The 20,655-nt window shown below is 38.0% G+C and overlaps 1 protein-coding gene across 1 annotated transcript in view; it reads right to left on the reverse strand.

Annotated features, from left to right (window-relative positions):
• The window catches only part of LOC107195052 (high-affinity choline transporter 1), a 27,199-nt gene extending 23,118 nt beyond the window's left edge, over nucleotides 1-4,081 (reverse strand). Inside the window, exon 1 of the mRNA XM_015584814.1 lies at nucleotides 3,808-4,081. Coding sequence (XP_015440300.1) covers nucleotides 3,808-4,081 — 274 coding nt within the window. The remainder of the gene's footprint in view (nucleotides 1-3,807) is intronic.
• Nucleotides 4,082-20,655: the final 16,574 nt, after the last annotated feature.

The following is a 20,655-nucleotide window of genomic DNA, read 5'->3' on the forward strand; positions in this document are numbered from 1 at the left end:
CCGCTTCACCAGGGCCCGCCGTAGACGCATCCGCGACCCCGCGGTGGAGTCCTCGTTATACGAGGACTGCCGCGGGGCGAGGGTGGAGCTGCAGGCGGCCATTAAGAGGGCCAAGGCCGGCGCCTGGAGCGAGCTTCTCCGTACTCTGGACGGTGACCCGTGGGGGCGGCCGTACCGCATCGTCCTCGGACGTGTGCGGCCCGCCGCTCCCCCGGTCACCGAGAGTCTCGACCACCCTGTGCTCAAGCGTGTGGTCGGCACCCTTTTTCCGGACGATCCGGAGGAGGGTTGCCGACCTCTCGAGCCGGCGGTCCAGTTCACCTGGTCCGCCGACATGGGGGTCGATGAGGAGGAGTTCGCGGGGGTCGTCGCGCGCATCGGTGGCCGGAGCAAGGCTCCGGGGCCGGACGGCATCCCCGGGAAGGCGCTGCGCTTGGCCCTGCGCGTCCTCGGACCCCGACTCAGGCGGCTGCTGGACGGCTGCCTGATGTCGAGGCGGGTCCCGCTCGCGTGGAAGCGGGGACGGCTGACCCTGGTCCCGAAAAAGGGCAAGCCCGCCGACGACCCTTCGGCGTACCGACCGATCTGCCTCCTCGACGAGGCGGGTAAGCTTTTCGAGCATGTGCTCGCTACCCGCCTCTCGAGGGGGCTGTCCGCGGGTGGTCCCGGACTGGCCGACTGCCAGTTTGGTTTCCGCGGGGGCCGGTCGACGCTCGATGCTATCGAGCGCGTCCGTGCCGTCGCGGAGCTGGCGGTCTCCCGGGGGGGGGTGGCGTTGGCTGTAAGCCTTGATATAGCCAACGCCTTCAACACCCTCCGCTGGGATGCGATACGCGGGGCGCTCCGTGAACACGGAGTGCCCCCGTATCTGCAGGCCGTTATCCGGGATTATCTCGCGGACAGAGAGGTAGAGTACCCCCGTCGTGGGGGTACTATGGTACGACGAAGGGTCAGCCGAGGGGTGCCCCAGGGGTCCGTATTGGGCCCACTTCTGTGGAACCTGGGGTACAACTCGGTGTTGTGCGGGCCCCTCCCACCCGGTGTGCGTGTCGTCTGCTATGCGGACGACACGCTCATCATCGGTGTTGGGAGGGACGTGACCAGGGCCAGCCGTATGGTGGAGGTGGCGGTGGCGCTTATCGCCAAAAGGATCCAGGCCTTGGGATTGGGGATCTCGCCGGCCAAGACGGAGGTAGTCCTGTTTCACGGGCTACCTCTGTCCCGGCGACCCCCCCAGGCCTGGATCCGAGTAGGCGATGCGACTGTCCAGGTCGGGGACCGATTGAAATATCTCGGCCTCGACCTGGACGGCCGCTGGAGGTGGGAGGGGCATTTCGACCGTCTCGTCCCCCGGGTGGAGGCGGTGGCGACCCTGCTGGGTCGCCTACTGCCTAACCTCGGGGGTCCGGAGGAGGCCGTCCGCCGACTCTATACGGGTGTGGTGCGGGCGATGGCGCTCTACGGGTCTCCCGTATGGGCGCCGAACCTGGCGACGTGCCGGCGCGGCAGGCAGCTCTTGAGAAGCCTGCAGCGCCGGATGGCCGTCAGGATCGCCCGCGGATACCGCACCCTATCCCATGAGGCGGCGGTCGTCCTCGCGCGGGTCGTTCCTTTTGAGTTCCAGGCGGTGGTCGATGCCGACGTCTACCGACGTCGGCTGGCTCACCGCCGGAACGGGAACGACCCGCCGCCAGAGACGGTCGAAATGTGGAGGCGAGCCGCTGGTCGGCTCGCCCGGGAGGAGTGGTGGCGCCAGCTGGTCGAGAGCGGCGCCACCCGACAGCGGGCTGTGGGGGCGATCCTGCCGGTCTTCGATGACTGGCTGGACCGCCGCCACGGCCGGCTGTCCTATCGCCTGACGCAGGTGCTCTCCGGGCACGGGTGCTTCGGAGAGTACCTGCGAAAGGTAGGGGCGGAGGCTACGCCCGGCTGCCACCAGTGCGGCGCGGATCTCGACTCCGCGCAGCACGCACTGGAGGAGTGTCCCGCTTTCTCCTCGGAGAGGCGGGCTCTCCGACAGGCAGTCGGGTGGGACCTCTCGCTCCCCGCCGTGGTCGCGGCCATGGTGGGGAGCGAGAGGGCGTGGAGGGCCATGTCCTCCTTCTGTGAGACTATGGTCTCGCGGAAGGAGGACGACGAGCAGGGTCGGGAGTTAACCGACCACGCTCGCATCGCGAGAAGGAGGGCAAGGCGCGCCGGTGGTCGGCGGCTGGCCGCCGCCCAGGCCGCAGGGGGGCCTGGTGCCCCCTGAGCCCTCCCTCCTCTCGGCCGCTCGCGGGGCGACCGGCGTGACGCAGCGACCCCGCACAACAGGCTTCGCCGTGCCCCTGGGCACGCCGCCTGTGCGGGGTCGCGTGGCCCGGGCGTCGGTGCTGCCGCCGGGGCGGTGCAAGGGGATTTCCCCTTCCTTCTTCCCTTCCACCTCACTTCCTATCCTCCCTTTTTTGTTTCCCACCTTCCCTGCTCCCCCCCCCCTCCCGCCCCAGGCGGCGCACATCTTTTTCGATCCCTGTGGACCGGGGAACAGAGAATACGGCCACGGTAATCCCTGCCTGTCGTAAGAGGCGACTAAAAGGGAGAGGTGGAGACCGCGGGACTGTGGCACCCGTGGTCCAATGGGGGGGGGTGGGGCTTCTTGCCTCCCCCCCGCCAGAGAGGGCGCTCCGTCAATGACATCTTGACGGAGCCGGCGCTGGGGAGGTACCGGTAGTGTTCGCAAGAGATCCCGGTGCCTCCCCGCACAGCGCCGAGCCCGGCCACCGTGAGGTTTTAGTGGGTATTCCTCCTGGGCATCCAGCCCAGGGGGCGAGTCCCACACTACCCCCGCCCCTCCCCCCTCGGGGGGGGGTGCGGGGGTGTGCGTAACGCATTTCCTCACGTAAAAAAAAAAAAAAGAAAGGCAAAGTAACGCGACAATTTAAAGCTAAAGGAGATTTTTTCATTTTGAAAATGCAGCCGATTTTTAATTTGTAAGAGAAGTTAGAAACAAAATAATTTCACTAACATTTTCATCCTTAATCAACTATTCTAGTTATTTTACTATGTATAGTCTTTAGTAATATGTAGACTGCGGATTTTATGCATTTATAGCTCACAGGGATCTGTGAAATACAATAAAAAAACAAAACTTTCATCGGATCCAATGATTTTTCTGTTTTAGTCTGAACCCTATAAAGATACTTCAGGGGAAAAATAAATTTCTCCATTTGCTCCTGTCTTAATAAATTATTTTAGAAAATGTTATTTTGCATGAAAATCCGCAGTCAGGTAATATGTTAATGTCTCTCGAAGGATTTTTCAAACTTTCTTGAATAAATTAGAAATTATAACTATTGAACTAAGAAACTGATCATAATTTTTGGCAGAGGGCAAAAAGAAGTACATATATCCTAACTTTTTTTTCAAATTTTTCAATAATGCCCTGCCATTATAATATTACATTTCTTTAAAACAATTGCAAAATAAATGGCTACAAATTTTTTTTTTAACTGAAATAAGTTTTTATTAGGTACTCTTAGTTCAATAGTTATAATTTATTGAAAAATGTCAGCACTATATTTCAAACAGCTGTGAAATGGACAATTTTTGAAATTTTGTAAAATCCTTTGAGGCACGTTTATATGTTACTAAAGACTACAACGAATCCAAGTTTCAACAAAATCCGAAATGTTATTCTCAAAAATGTCCGATTTCTCGTGGTATGACCCAATAATGAAACATGCCACCATTTTCAAGCTGCGAAAACACCACGAACTGTCTGGGGTACGTAAAAAATGTTGGTTTTGTTTAATGTTGCGTAATGCTTACCAAACACGAGGCTAAGGGCATATCCGAATGGGGCCTGGCACCAAACAAGACCTCTCGTGTAAATCGCTTCTGCTGTACCATTGATGTAACCACCGCCCACCCAAGTCGCTGTCATCGTAAATATTCCGACAAACAGTCCAATCGAACGACCCGCTAGCATGACTTCCTCCTCGGAGTCGTTTCCAGCCTCTTTCTTCCTGGCCGCCCATATCCCTACGGCTAGGATCAGCACGTAGAACAGAGCGATTGATACGATACCAGCGAAATTGATCATCTTCGGTGAGTACGGGTCCACCTGCGTGAACTCGAACTGACGCAGATTTGTCGATCGATCTGATTTCGAGAAGTTTGGATACCTGTGGACGAAAAGAACATCCCGTTAGTTAACAGGAATTGAAAAAAGAATTATATCTTGCAATTTAACGGAAGCTCAGACTTCAATTTTTAATTATCATATATTCTTTATCAGAGGAAACTTGTGAATCAATTCGACATCAGTAAGTTTTATATTCGAAAATTCATTCTATTTCAGCTTGAACCAAATTTACTTCAACGAATAATAATCCAATAATTTATTGAATAGTGGACGAAGCATAAAGGTTTTAAGTGTTTGGTCTCATTTCCGTCAGCAAATGGTCAGCGATTGATTACATACACACACACATTTTTACATTTATGTTATAAAAAAAACACGGAAATTTTATTTTTCCTAGCCATAGTTCATTATGTTTGCTCATATGGTTGTTTGTGTTCGAGAAACGAAATATGCCCTCGCTATCTACCTCGCTCGCGAGGGTCCGGACCCGCAGTGGTTAAAATGCTTCTTTCCTGTACGTATGTATAATTTAAGAGTATTTATTTCTTTATTATTTTCAATTTTGATTCTGCAATACACAAGTACTCGATAGAACATTCCTAAATCGTTCAAGTGAACGTAATGGCCCTATATTTTGGCCAACACGTTCGCCTGATCTGACGCCATTGAACTTTTTCCGTTTGGGTATTTGTGTTAGAATTTGATCAAATTTTTGGTGTTCCAAGTCATCTGAAGGTGATAACTCAGACATACTCGAATGCATTTTTTAATTTCCTACAAGATACAGTAGAAGAAATATATGCTTTCCTGCAAAAAATACCACTGACGTTGAAAAACACAAAAAAAATGACTTTAACACAATTTTTTCTTTCATAGTATTCCTCTGTCGCAACCATTCAAATTGTGTTTTAAACATTTCTCATACCATTAAAACGAAAGAACACATTTAGTTTCCCTTCAGCAGATAAACTCAGTATATAACTTTAAAATGTTATTTTGCGTTTAGGGCCGATTTTATGGACACCTCCCTGTACAATTTGTATGTGATATGGTCCGCCATCATAGTCGCTTGCAATACAGACTATTTTATAGAGGAGACTTCACGGAATCTGGCTATATTTTTGCCGATTTTCAACTGGCAGATCTCGATGCGGAAATTGGAACATAATTATTTGTTTCAATTTTTATATTGTAAAAATAACTTAACAGACAGAACAATAATTTATTTAAAAAGGCCAACCCTTTACGAATAAAATAAAAAAAGACAAACTCCATGAGATTAACAATATCGCAGATAAAAATTATTCGGTGCGGCCAGTTTTCGTAAAAATCGTTCAGTTAGGCAAAAATCAGGAATTCCAAGATCTTACATTTTTTAAACAATTTTGAAATAAGAAAGATTATGAATTAACTTCACACGGACTGACACTTTCTTAATTGAAATGGGAGTAAACAAATACATGTATAAATGTTAAAAAGCAAATACACTCTAAAAATTGCAAAAAGAGAGAATGATATTCTAAAGTCGTTGTTAAGTTTTATGGTTATCATTATCACTACTAGTTCGCATAAAAGTCGATGTACTAGTTTATACCTGTTATTTGTATCTAATCTACAGTTATATTTCTTGTTACGCAAGTTATCAGTATTAACTAAGTTATTTATTGAAATAGAAGATGAACGTATGCAATGGATTCGCAGTTTGTGAGTCAGGTAATTAAGTATTTTTCGTAAATCGAAGACATTGCTTAGTCTATGAGGCTAGAATTGATACAAAATCTATCATCATTTGTAAATTGCAGCCTACTTTTCTACTCAATTAACATCGCGGTCGACACGCTCGTACCTAACGCGTGCAATTAGCTGTAAATTCTGTGCTCCTACCCAGCGGACATTTAAGTCGCTTGACTGAATTCACCCTGTAATCCCATTACTCCCGCTTCACCCCATAGAGTACCAGTCCTTGCATAAGGGACACATACTAACATGAAAAAGTAGTGCCACGCATGTAAATCGATCAACGAAGTGTTCAAGGTCTATCTATTAGATACACTATAATTACTAAATAAAGTAAACAAAACTGTAAAATTTAGTTAGACTTAGTTTTCCGAAAGAATGTAACTTATTTAAAAACTTTATTTAAATTTATGATATATAAAGTGAATACCTAGTAAGACAAAGTTAACATAATAGAAATACATTAGTTGGGAGGGGGGGGGCGGGATATTTCATTAGTCGGGTAAATGTCTTTAGGATCTAAACTATTTAATTCTTAATAATAATGAATTAGATATAAAGGTACCTATATCTTAACTCGATAATGATTATTTAAAGGAATACACTACAAAATTAAAGAAGAGATAATATTTTAAGCATATTGACTTACTTCTCATATTTTAAATATATCCTATAGTATCAGTATACATTAGTATACATTAACACTTTAGGGTCATACTTTAAATATTTTGATTAAATATCTTTTAAAAAGCAATTTGAACGAAAAGAAAGTGGATAAATAACAACATAATATGTATATAAATTAAATATAATTAAACATAAGGAACTAAAATATGTTGTCAGCAACGAGAAATGGTAAGTGTTGTATAGCATAAGTGATAGAAAAAATGTAAAAAAAAGATAATTATATCCCAAATAAACATCAACTCTATTACACTGTAAAATTAATTATCATTGTGGCAGGAGAGATGTGAGGAACTATTAAAGTTGCAGGAAAACAAATTGACCAGTAACAGCGTAAAACCTAATAAATTTGTACATTCTTATTATTTTGAGTCACTATCTACAAAGACGTCATTCAAGATTTTTAATCCTGTTATTAAATAATTATTCAATATATTTCACATTCGTTACATTAGTAAATAACGTAGTCTTCAATAGAGCATCAGAGAAATGTTTCACTTATAATCAATTTTTCCCTTGATTAGGTTGCACGAAAAAAGACCAATTGCGATATATAGGGACTTCTGACGATACGTCAACAGCGAGAAATACACATAAGGGAACATTCAGTTTTGTAATTTACTCTACTCTCTTACAATAATTACGTAATATAAAGTTTATGTAAATGAACAATTCTGTTGACATTTAATTTCATAATTCGTTTGTGTAATGAATGTACCAAACATGGAAAAATTACTTCATAATAAAGTTAAATATTTTTGATCATTTTAAAGAAAGACAACCCCAATGCGGCGTTCAAAGATCTTGAAATTATCATATATTTGCATTTCCACATTGCGTCGTCAATCGACTGTTGTTGACGCGCTGTAGACGCAGCAGTAAAGCTATAAATCTCTCAACCACTAATACGTTCTCCCATATTCTGTTACTTTTTGGCTTTTGACGTCAACATTGGTAACCTTGCAAGTCGCTAATTTCTATAAAAGCGAGCATATTCGTACAGCAAAGAATGCACCAGAAATCTAGAATGCGAGAATTGATTTTCGTTTCATTGCCATGTCGGCGTAATTTTAAGCCAAAGGACTTGTATCGTTAGCGCACAATCGCAACTTGATTCGTTTAATATTCAATTGCGCGAACATTCGTTCTCAATAGGCATTAAAGAAAAGGAAATAGTAGAGTTATATTCATTAACTATATTCTTTAGATATAAACACAGACAGTCAGCCACTTTAAATTTCATTGGAATTGCTTGTAAAGTAAAACATTTGAAGAATTCGATACCATGAATGTTTCACCAGTTCATCCATTCGCACAGCCAGAAAGCTATCGATCTTTCCGTGAAAAATTCTTTCCTTTTGCAAAATTGTTAAAGTGTGATTCTTTTTTAAGATGCAGAATATGTAAACGTATAACTTTCGACATGTTCCATTGCGAGCAAGTATCTTTTTTATAGGACATACACATAGATGTACATATTAGAAGCTGTGGGTCAAATTTTGCGTGCTATTTTATCTCACTTGCCCGTAATATACAGAGTGTTCACTCTAATATTCTGCATGATTTGACAGTTGTTTGAAACAATATAACAAAGAAAGTTAATAACCAAAATGTTTCAAGTGAACAACATACAACGATAAGAAACATTTCAAAAATAAATTTGTTCATATTGGACTCAAAGTGACCTTAAGTTTTTTAAATGGAACTATATGTATAATTTTTCAGTGCAAAATATGACACTTTTATTCACACTCATTGACACAATACTAAATTTTCTATTTCGCGAGTCATCGCACGCTTTCCATTTCCACTGCTGTAAATTTAGTATTGTATGAATAAAAATGTCATATTTCGTTCTGGTCTAATTCATCTTAATATCCCCTAGAATATAATGAACAAAAATTGTACGATTCCATTAAAAAAAACTTATGCAGACCTTAGGTAAGTTGTAATATTGTTCACTCAAGACAGATAAATTTTTGTTAATAATTTTTCTTATCACATTAACAGAAACGGCTGAAAAATCGTGTGGACTATTAGAGCGAACACCTTGTATTTGCTTGTAGTCCACTTCTACATATACACGCATTCAGTTGACATTCAGTTCGATCAGAGTGAATAAAGATGAAGTAGAGAATCAGAATTACATACACACCAGTCAAAGGGTGCATTAAGTTAACAATCTTCCACGTAGTTATCTTAAAAATCGGAAGCACATACTTCTCCACGCGACAAATATTTCATGCTATCCAATTTTGTAATGTATCCTTCATTATAGTGTTTATTAATTAGTTTAGGCACTGCTCAAACAATGTTAAGCACACTTTACTAGTTTAGCAACAGAAATTATAATTAAAAACAGATAAAGTCTATTTGTTAGCTGAGCCAATAACATTTATCGTTAATCCTATGTTTTCCATCATATGAAAAAATAAAAAAAAACATACCACGTCAACTTTATTCTTAAAGTTACGACTTCTATGCTCTCTAGTCGGTGTTTCTTTTTAAGTGCAGCCTTTGTATTTGAAATTTTAAATCAATGTAAAAATGTTTCCATCTGATTAGCAGATGAGAAATGATATCACTTGATTCCTCCTGACGATAGCTTCTTATAGATACGTGTATATGAAAATAGTCGCACATTCTTAAATTCGAGATGCTCTATAAAACTTAACACACACGGTCTATCCCAAAAGTTTCCGAACTGAAAATAAAACAGCAGTTGTCCGTAAAATGATGACACTCTTAAACATCAAATATTAAAAAGAACTTTCTTTTAAACAGATATACTGTGCAGAATAATTATAGAAATTCTGGAAATGACTCTGATATAATTCGGTATCTAATCAATTCTTCTTCAAGATGGTGGAAAGGGCGATGATCGAAACTTCTGACTTCATGGGTTATGAGTCTACATAAAATTTTGATCTCAAAAGGTATCTAACAGTTTGATTATCCACCGTATTCGTTTAATTTAGCTACATGAAACTAATTTATGTTACTGAATTAAAAACGAAGAGAGAAAAATTACAATCTAAAATCATTATCACATCCACAGGACTTCAGCAACCACTTTCTCCGCTACCTTGAAAAAGAATTACCAGAGGTATTTCCGGTGTTTGTATAATTATCGTGAACAATATATCATTTCAAAAGAAAATCACTTTCAATAACACTGGCCAACAAGTTAAAACTTTTCTTCTGATCTGAAATATCCACTGGGTGATCCTTGAAGAGTTCCTCGACGCAAACACGAATCCGGAAGCTGAATTGCTTTATCACCCTCAGTTTTTGAAAAACATTAATTTTTTTAATGCGAACAATTTCTGACAAAAATGACGTCCTATGTGAAAACTAAAAACGGTAGAAAGTTCAATTTAGTGTTAAAGGATAGAGGAATGTTTGCTTAATATATCAATGTAGCAGTTATTAAATTTTGTGTATTTAAATGTTAATAAATGACCATCAAAATTTAAAAAAGAGCCGATGTGTACACTTTCTTCGCACTATTTTTACATTTTTTTTCTTAAAGTCCTTTATCTAGCACGAATTTACAATGCAATATCGATTTAAGTAGGCATTTCTAAAGAAGAAGTCATGCAGAACGAATGTCGGAACGGTTTTTAATTCGGACAGATCGAGGAAATATCGTCGGCAACGTGTGCACGGTATTTTACCGCCATGCGGCGGCCATTGTTCGTTTGCCTGGAATGGTCAGTGCCGTACCTACTAGAGATGGCGTGCAAAATCACTAACAGTGATTTATCACAGTGATCGCTGAATCACGATCACAGTCGTGATTTAACTTCATCTCTGTCCGTGATCGTGATTTTTTCATTCTTGACCTTTAAAGAAACACATATTCAATATGATTTGAAAATGAATTCCATTAATGTTAGCGTTCTGAAAAATCAATAGAAAAAATGAAATTATCAAAAAATTATTTGCTATAATTATACAACGTATATTGTTGCTTAGAATTTATAATCACTAATTTATTCATTATTCTTCATTGTTCCTCATTATTCCTTTACTTTATACGATATAACTAGTTTTTTTCTTTGTGTGTAATTGATATAAAATATACAGGTTATGTGGCGCGTGCAAAAAACTGTTGTTATATTCTCTACCAATCAAAGACGATCATGAAAAATTACGAATCATTGTGAGAAATCACCGCGATTGGGAACAAATGTGATCAAATCACTCGTGATTTACAAGTAGCAGGTTGCGCCATCTCTACTGATAGTACCGTCCAAAGGTCACCTACAATTCTATTTGTATATTTGATTTTTGTTTTAATATCATACGAACAATTGTTGTTTCATCTTCAAATTAGAAACTTTTGGGACAAACTGTGTATACTCGATCCTTTCAATACAACTGAATTTCTGTTACCTCTGAAGACCCCGCGGGGTACAATCACGCAGTAGCGGGGGACAGCCTCACACTGGTACCGGCGGCATGTCCTGATGATGGTCCTTCCAAACGACCGACAACGGAGGGTTGGGATTTGGGGGGCAGCAGTCACCCCACCGGAGCGAGGTCTTCTGGGAGGGGCTATTCCTTGTCCTAAACGCGAGGCCGCCCATGGGCGCTGATGGCCATCGATTTTCACCCAACTCACTGAGTCTGCTATCTACCCTTTCCTTCCTCCTTGATTTTCTCCTTCGATCACCCACCCTTTCGTACCAATTGCTGTTGATGGATATGATCTTCGACCTGTAAAACATACAACCACAATTCGTCGCTATTTCAATAAAATTTCATTTAAATAACTTTATAACTAAATATTATTCATTATTTCTTAATTATTATTCGCCCTAACGATTGATTAGTGTTTATGATTAAATTATTATTTATTGCTTTAATTAAATACAAATTTAATAATAATCCAAGTAAGGTTTAACTTAGGTGTTTATTTAAATAATATAACGTATAACAGATTGTTAACATTAAAATCATTATTTTCTAAATATATACCACATGTGTATCAATTTAGTGTGTGCTTGTTTCTCATGACCGACTGTAAAACTGTAAGCCATAGTTTTATTGAGCTATACATAGTAGAATTGATTTAGAGAAGTTCACAGAAGACATTTTTACCTTGGAAATAAACACATTATACATGTATATGTAACCATAGTGCATATGTAGTGTTGGTAGAACATTACAGTGCATTGAACAATCGTATTCATTGCAACAAGAAAAAGACGATAGATGGCAATACTTAAATAAATATTGCAAAATGAAATTTGATCAGATTATTTCATTTCACGTAAGCTGTGGTCAATTACAAATTCTATAGTATAAAAATGTCCTTTGTTATTTATGATTACCAGAAAATAGATATTATAGGTACAATATTCATTACTCTAGAATAGTAAACGAAACATATATTAAAATAATTCAGATGTTTCAAAATAAAGCTTATTTCAAACCGTCTTTTTTAGAAACACCCTATGCCTATATAAATTTATTTTAGTTTTCTGCTCGATTTTATTTTTTGCCACGTTTTATAGTATTTCTTTTTGGAATAATCAGATTGCTTTTCGCTAATTAGTAAATAAATAAACGTGTTCACTGTGGTAACATATTAGATCTGTGTTACTTCCCGCAAAGACACATCGTCTAATTTGAACATGCTACAAGTAGTGAAATATTATGAAGAGAAACTATTCATTCAGACTCAGCCTTTATTTATTTACTCTGTACGAAGATATCAAATACAGCGAAACGTACATGAAAACATTCTAAGGCCATTGTGCATTTATATGAAAGTACTTTTTCGATTTGACACATTAAAGGTATACAGTCTATATTGTCACAACTTCTTGTCAGTTACTAATAAAATAAACGGAAGCCATGAATATCTGGTCAATCCCTATTCGCTAAACCCGCCAATACATTCAGAAAGTGGCACAAAGTGAGAGATTTCAACAGTATCAAGCGTTAAAATCTCCAATTGATCGAAACATAGGGAGCGTCAAAATTAGTGGTTGTAACATACTAAATTCTTCGCACAAAAATGAGTTAAACTTTTACAGCAAGCTACCTTCTTTCAAGACTTCATGTATGAAAAGCAAAATTTGAAAATTCAACGGACACACATAGTTCCGAGTGCATCTGGCTTGTGTGTACTTTCATTGCTTATTTTCATTTCTACTTTTAATAGACACAGACAGTCGTAAAATATTACCTGTTCTTCATCGATACTGTCTCGTTGTTGGTTATTCAGAATTTTTGCATAATGTTATGTATTATGAAGTAAAAAGGAAACGAGAGAAAATGTTGGTGATGGGGAAAAGAATTAAGGGACAGAAAGAAGAAGAAGAAGAATGATAAGCAGTACAGAATAAGTTGTTGTATCCAACCCTGTAGGACACTCGTCCTACCTAAAACCGAACACCTAATATCTTCTTTATCTTTAATGATATGAGAAATGTTTCAAACACAGTTTGAATGGTTCCAGAAAGAGAGTATCGTACATAGAACATAGTTTTAGGAATAGGTTGCACTTAACACTATCTAGTGTCTATAATAATATAGGCACACTGAGAGGAAAAATCACGGAAGTGTCCTCCTCCGATTTTCATGAAACTTCGTACATTCGTGAAGCAGAGAAAAATAAGGACACGTATTTTTTTATCGGTTGATATGCGACCTTACGGGATGAAATGCCCCTCAAAGTTTCGACCCGGAAGTACTATTTTAAAAACCAGAAGAGATACATGAAAACTTCTATTGGGCGAGTTCCATGGTCCCTTGTGGACCATAATATGGGGCTAATAAATTGTCCAAAATACAATATGTTTATAGCAAACGGATTTTGTATACCTTTATTTTATTACTTATTCAAATTTATGTAATGACAAAAAGTAATGAGCATTTCCTTCCAAAACCATTGGTATATTCATTTATGAAATTAGCTCCTACAGTTTCGCAGATATTTGTTATTTATTTCTCGTGCGCACGCCCACTAAATTTGATTGTATCAGCTAATGTTATTTATACGCGGCAGTAGAAAACAACTATTTTTTGCGAAATATAATAGCTAATTTTATGAAGTTCATGTTGCATGATATAAAACAATTAAAACTGTACGAACTCGAGAAAAAATGGATTAAAGTGATAATTTTAATATGTAACGAGTAATTTGAATAATGTAAGGAACATCGTCACAACAATAATGATAATCTTCGAAGAAATTTTTCAAACAGAAGTAATGATAACTAACATCGCCACACAAGGGTGTCTCAGGTCGGGTTGTGCAACCGAGTAGAACGTGATTCTATAAGAAACAAACAAATTGAAAAAGAAGAATAAAATTTTTTTCATACAAGACTTTGTTTCCGAGAAAAACCACTTGGAAATTGCATCGTGTATGCGTGATTCGTGGTGACAACAAGTAGAAACGGAATGTATTGAACAGGCAGGTTAGCCAAATCCTATTCAATTGCACGCGTATCCAGCAAATGTTCAAATTCGATTATCTCGGAAACAAAGCACCATAGGAAAATATTTTATTCTTCATTTTGGATTTTTTTTCGCATGTCGAATAACGCTGTGCCTGGTTGTGTTACCCGACTTGAGGTACCACGGATCGAGGTAGATCGTTACACGTGTAATACATACATATGTATATCTTAAACGGAAAGAGATGACGTAACATTACTATATAAATTGATCTTTTATGTTTGCACGAAATACAGTGTGAGGCGCATTTGATAAGTCTTTCAAATGATTTCAACATGGCTCCTTCTTTTCAATTAAACGTAATTGATACAAAAACAATTTGAAACACCTATAAAATTCTTACCTCCACACGACCCTGAATCTCAACGTTCATGTAGAAAATAACCTATAAGCTTACTTATCATAAACAAATAAAAATTAAAATGTTTTATTCTTAGATACGTTTACTTTATTTAAAAACATGGAACGATTCATGTGACTCGTCCTATAAAAGACAAATTTTACACCTTTATCTGTTGTCGATCGGATTGTAGGCCTCTCAATATCTTACTTTGTATACAGGTCCCGAAATAATCAAAATTACAATGATCTTTTTGTCAGTAAATTGTATTTTACCATGTTTCTTTTTTAACGGTGACTGTGAAAACAAATCAAACGCCTGTGAAAACAAAATCAGTTAAAACCAATGACGAATAGCTGCGATTAGACCGTAGATGTCCATGCAAATTAAAATCCATAAAAAGTTAAATCAAGCAACAATTTCTTTAGAAATTAAAGAAGAACAGCAGTGAACTTGATCGAAACTTTCATTCTTTGTTATGTGATCTTTTGTATAAAACGAGACTTTTGAATTTGAACCGAACGAGCGCAAAATATGTTAGAGAAAAATTGTCAAAATTCAATGTTCCATAACCTTGTTAATATTCATCAAAATTTGTTTAAATTAAAAGCAGTTTAAGCTTGGGTCTTCTACTTTGTGACTTTTTTGTTTGATTTTATTTAAATCGGTGCCCAAAATGTACTATCTTCCCTTATGAAGAGAATCGTCAAATTGTAAAAATTTATTCATATCTGAGAACGAATATACCTCATAGGTAACAGTATTCGCAATTTTGGCGCATATTGTGAACAATTATGAACCTTTGTCTTCAAAACAAACAAAACGGCATCCAAAACGGTTTTTTTTTAACGAAATTATAGCCATCTACAGAAACCCCTGCTTGTTTATGGTGTCATGTCTTTCGTGCATGGCACCGTTCAAATAGTATTTCAAGCAATGAATTGCAAAAGAATAAAGTAGAAAAATTTATAGTATTTATTTAATAAGAATAAAAGCAAAATAACATCACAATTAGATAATAAGAAATAAATAATAAACAAAAATAAACAATAAATAATGGTATTAATTTGTATTAACACGCAGATTGTTCTATTTTAGAGGTGCGCTCTTCAATTGCGTCACGTGTTGGCGTGATTCATTTGATTGTATTTCATTCAAGCTAGGCCATCGGTCTATACCGTGCATCAGCTGGGAATCGACTATTATAAGTAGTATAATCCATCGCGACAGACGTATTTCACCCTCATTTCACATGTACTTTCAACAATTAATAACTCGGAAACAAAACCTCGAACGTAATTTCATCATTCTTGATTTTTGTTTTATTATCAGTTTGACGTGTAGAATCTACCCTGTGAAAGTTTTCCACATTTTTAAATACCCTGTATAATGTCATAACATATAAGTTACAAAAATTCTTTCAAATCACCCAAAAGATAATTTTATTGAAAAACACCTCACACAAACGTCTATAAATAAATCTAATTATAAAATGTATACTATCTAAAATCATAAATGTAAATGGGAAATGTATACGATACACATAAGTATAGGAACATGCGAGTTAAGAGATTACAACATTTTGTGTAAATCAAATAAATTTTGTTTACCTTTGAAGTAGGTATGCCATAGTATTTACATCTGTTTAAATGATATTTCATCATGAATACATTAAACGTTATTCATTATTACATTTATTGTTAAGTGATTAATAAAACTAAAACTGGAATTCAACTTTATCCCACTATTATACAACATATGTGTAGTGTCCTTGACTGTCCTTGAGTCATTCTAAATTATATCATTTTCACCTAACTGTATGTACACCTTGATTTAATCGTCGGAAGAATCAACTTAACTCGTTCCAATTTTCAACAAGAACAGGTTCAAAAGAAAACTTTCTTCGACTAACTATTTTTCTATAGTCTTTCACAAGGAACATGTATCAGTTTCATGTGGTCCAAATCGATAAAGCATACTTCTATAAATTCATTATCAATATTTACATTATCAAGTATTAAAACTGGTAAACCGAACAATTATCTGTAAAATAAAAAAGTAAGAATACTAAAGAAATAGAATTCTACTCCATTCCGTAAGTAATGTCGCTTCTATAAATATCTTCAGTACATTAGATATGAGAGCTACCGTTGTGTTATCAACTATACAAAATTAGTACTAATTTATTGTCACTTATGCTATAGAAGTATATTTAAAACCCTAACTTCTTGTTTCTTCAAGTACTCCATCTCATTAAGTTTGTAAGTACCGAATAGACTTTGGATATTTCCTAACTGTTTTCCGTAGGACCGTAAATAGATGTGGATATAATTATTACATGTAGTACATTTTAAATCAATTCTAATATACCTAAACGAAATTTTCTTAATACAAAATCATGTTTAGGATAAAAAATACGTCACGTTTAGATTAGATCTGATTAGCTCTGAATACATTAGCATTATAATCTTAATTAGAATTTAGTGAGTTCCGACCATTCTGGTTAAGTATGGTTAAATACAGTAAACTATAGTTATATACGGTTAAGTATAGTTAAGTATGATCAAATACTGTTTAATACTATTGAATACGGACAAATAACATTAAAAACAGTTAAATATCGTTAAATACCATCAAATATCATTGAAAATAGTTAAATATCCTTCAATATCGTTGAATTTGAACAAGCACGGTTTACATTAGATATGACTAGATGTACATAATTAGGAAGGTTAAGTGTGGCAAAATGTGACAAAGTGTGGAAAAATGTGGAAAAGTGTGGTTAAATATGGTTAAGTGTAGTTAAGTGTGGTTAAGTGTGGCAAAATGTGGAAAAGTGTGAGTAAATATGATTAAATGTGGCTAAGTGTGGTTAAGTGTGGTTAAGTGTAGCTAAGATGTGGCTAAATGGGCTAAATGTGGCTAAGTGTGGCTAAGTGTGGCTAAGTATTGCTGAGTGTGGCTGAATGTCGTTACGTATGGTTTTGTATGGTTTTATATGGTTTTGTATGGTCTTGTATAGTTTCGTATAATTTTGTATAGTTTTGTATAGTTTTGTATAGTTTTGTATAGTTTTGTATAGTTTCGTATACTTTCATTTGGTTCCGTATGGTTCCGTATAGTTCCGTATAGTTCCGTATAGTTCCGCATAGTTCCGCATAGTTCCGTATGGTTCCGTATGGTTCTGTATACTTCCGTATGATTTTGTATGCTTCTGTATGGTTTCGTATGGTTTCGTATGCTTCCTCATGCTTCCGTATGATTCCGTAGGTAGGGCTAGGTGCGAGTAGATATAGATTGTATGTGGGTGGTTTTCGTGTGTCTGAATGAGATTCGGAATTAATGGCCAGTTAGATCCAGGATAGTGTGGTCAGTTTAACTGCAGGTAGCTTCTATCTGGTTTATACTCTGAATTGTGTTTGTGTTAGGTTTGGCCGTCTTCTGTATTGTTAAATACGAATTAATTAAGTCAATATGCATGTAAACAGCATATCATATATTTGCGAATAATTCTAATGTATTTAAATAAAATTCGTCGTTGGTACCATTACGACGTGAAATTGTGATAAAAATTTATCGTGTATTTTATGTCTCCTTATCGATAGGACTTTTACATTAGTTTGATTTTCTATGGAATATATACTTTTTTCACTCATAATCCCGTGTCGATGAATATTTATGGGCGAACAATGATCCCCATTTTGATTTCAAAACGGCTTCAAATGATTCGATCTAGGCATGCGATGTAGGCAAGAAATGTCTACTCATGGGCTCACCCGATTTTTCAAGGTCTACGATAAACCACGTTCGTAAAACAAATTACTTCAATTAAGTGCAGCTTCTGTTATCCTAAATTAATGGCATGACATAAGAGTTTGAATACAACAAGTATTAATGAAGAAGTCGCGCAATATTTTAATATTAAGTATGCTAATCTCAATGATTGTCGTAAAGATATTGGCTCCTTTCTTTTAGCTGAAAAATTTTAGGAGTTTTAACCATACTCAATTGCATGAAATTTTCTACGTAACGTTAACGTTATTCTGCGCTTTAAATATATAAAACCATTTTTAATTCTAAGAATTTTGCAGGTAAAAATATTTTTGATAGTTCCTAATGTTTGATTACTGTACTACATACTTCCTTGCAACTTACGTTTCGTATTGGCACAATTCTGGAATAGAGCAACAACGAGACTTCTGATAAAAAAATAGTACGCTCCTTATAAAAAACCGGTTGCTTAATAAATTAAGAAAATTTACATTTCAGGATAAACAGTTTGAAAATTCTCATAATGATAAAATAAGGATAATATTTTCTAAATTATTTAACACTAAACCTACCGAACCCTTCGAAAAGGCAGGAATTAAGACGGCAAAACCGGTCATTTGACCGGTCGTGGTAGGTTTAGTGTTAAAGGTTATTCAACCGAATAAACTTGTATAAAAGATTTTAATTATAAAATAAAATTAATTACAAGTTATACAATAATTGTCCTAGAGAACAAATGACTCGAAGCAACCTCTATAGATAGTTCCAATTATAAATGGTTCACTATTCAATAATAACTTGAACATTACAAATGGCCGGCATTTCATTTTGTTGGAATGAAAAAACTTATCTAAAAAATTAGCCGATCGAAGCAGTATCCCAAATACATCTCTACTAGAATCGCAATTACAAGATGTTTTTTTTAATGTGTGATTTTAAACGAAATAAACCATGTCTAAAAGATAATTGTATATAAAAAGATATTATATAGAAAATGAATGAGCAAAAGGTTATCGAAAAACTATTTTACGAAGGAACGACTATGAAACAATCGCCGTTAAACAGTCTGAATTAAGAAACAAGAGAATATCTTAGATAATTTGATGTGTACAGTATCACAATGCTTAATTTCAAACAAACAAGGAGTTAGTTGAGGCAGCAAGATCTTGGGAGGAAGTAACTGAGATAATAATATTATGGTTTTATGGATTATGCTAGAGGTACTTACAGGTCTACCTGATGTTCCCGATCCTCGATCTTCCTGCTACCACTCACTCACGCGTCGAAATGCTTGAAGATGGAACTTCCCATTCAACCGTTCTTCAAAGAAACGCAGTTCTCCAACCACGAATTCCGGTTATTACTCTATACCGAGAGCACTTAATTATCACTTTTCAAACAATTAAATACTTGAATTGGGGATCAATACTGACGGAAACAAAACGGAAGAAAGATAACTAAAAAGTAATCGAGGGTGACGAGCAACGAGACAGCTCTAATGATCCTCGTTCTCCTCGTCGTCGTCGCCCTCGTCAAGAACGGCGTGCTCTGACGTTCTTAACGGTCCTGGAGGCCACCCCGTACTGAGCCATTCGTGTCTCTCAGTCGAGGACCGGCGGACGGACCGTTCTGATATTGATTCGACCTCCGTGACGTCATAAACGCTCACGGGGGTGCGTCCTACCCTCTGACTTTATACCCGTCCCTCTCGCTCGGTCTTCGGTTTCACTCTATATCTTTGTCTGAACGCCCACCTCTACTTCCCCTCGCGGCGTTCTGGGTTCTCTTGAACCCCCGTTGGGGTTGAAGGGAGGCGTGGACTGAAAAGTTGCGAGTCTGCGCCTGGCAATACCGCCGGCGACACGAGCTCCCCCCTTTCGCTGGATATAAACGGGAATCCAGGTAGGCGAAGGTGTGTGGACAGGTACTGTGCTGATCAAGAAAGTGTTTAAGAGAATATTAAGGTAATAGAAACCAGTATCTGATAAGAAGAACGTGGAATTTTTAATCATGGTCGATTTATGGAGTATATAAATTGGATATTTTAACTTTAGATGCAGTGTAAAAATCAGGCCTCTTGTTTGGATAAGTATAGATAAAACCGAATTTGATAAATATTCAGAAATATCAAGCCGATTAGTGATAATGTAACACTTGGGGATCAGTAGATGCAAATATTATAATTCGGCCATTTATTGCATCACAATCAAAGTTTGAAAATTTCTAATTATTTGCATCATTAGTTGTCATCTTATGGTAGCTGGCCCTACTTCTGTTTTTACGTGTGTGATAATGAAATTATTATTGTTTCGTTGGATCGGAATAACCTACTGATAGAGGAGAACTAAATTCGTGCAGTATACTTACAAAAAGTGCGATATTTTGCAAGGAATAGAGAAACCCAATGAAAAACAGAAAACTACAAATCGTCCTCTGATGTATTATAATGTTATATTAACAAAGTGCAATCGTATATAGTCATTCTAATCGATTCATGGAAACTTTTATCCTTTTTCGAATCATT

This window comes from Dufourea novaeangliae, unplaced genomic scaffold, assembly GCF_001272555.1.
Source record: "Dufourea novaeangliae isolate 0120121106 unplaced genomic scaffold, ASM127255v1 scaffold46, whole genome shotgun sequence".
NCBI classification, from domain to species: Eukaryota; Metazoa; Arthropoda; class Insecta; order Hymenoptera; family Halictidae; genus Dufourea; species Dufourea novaeangliae.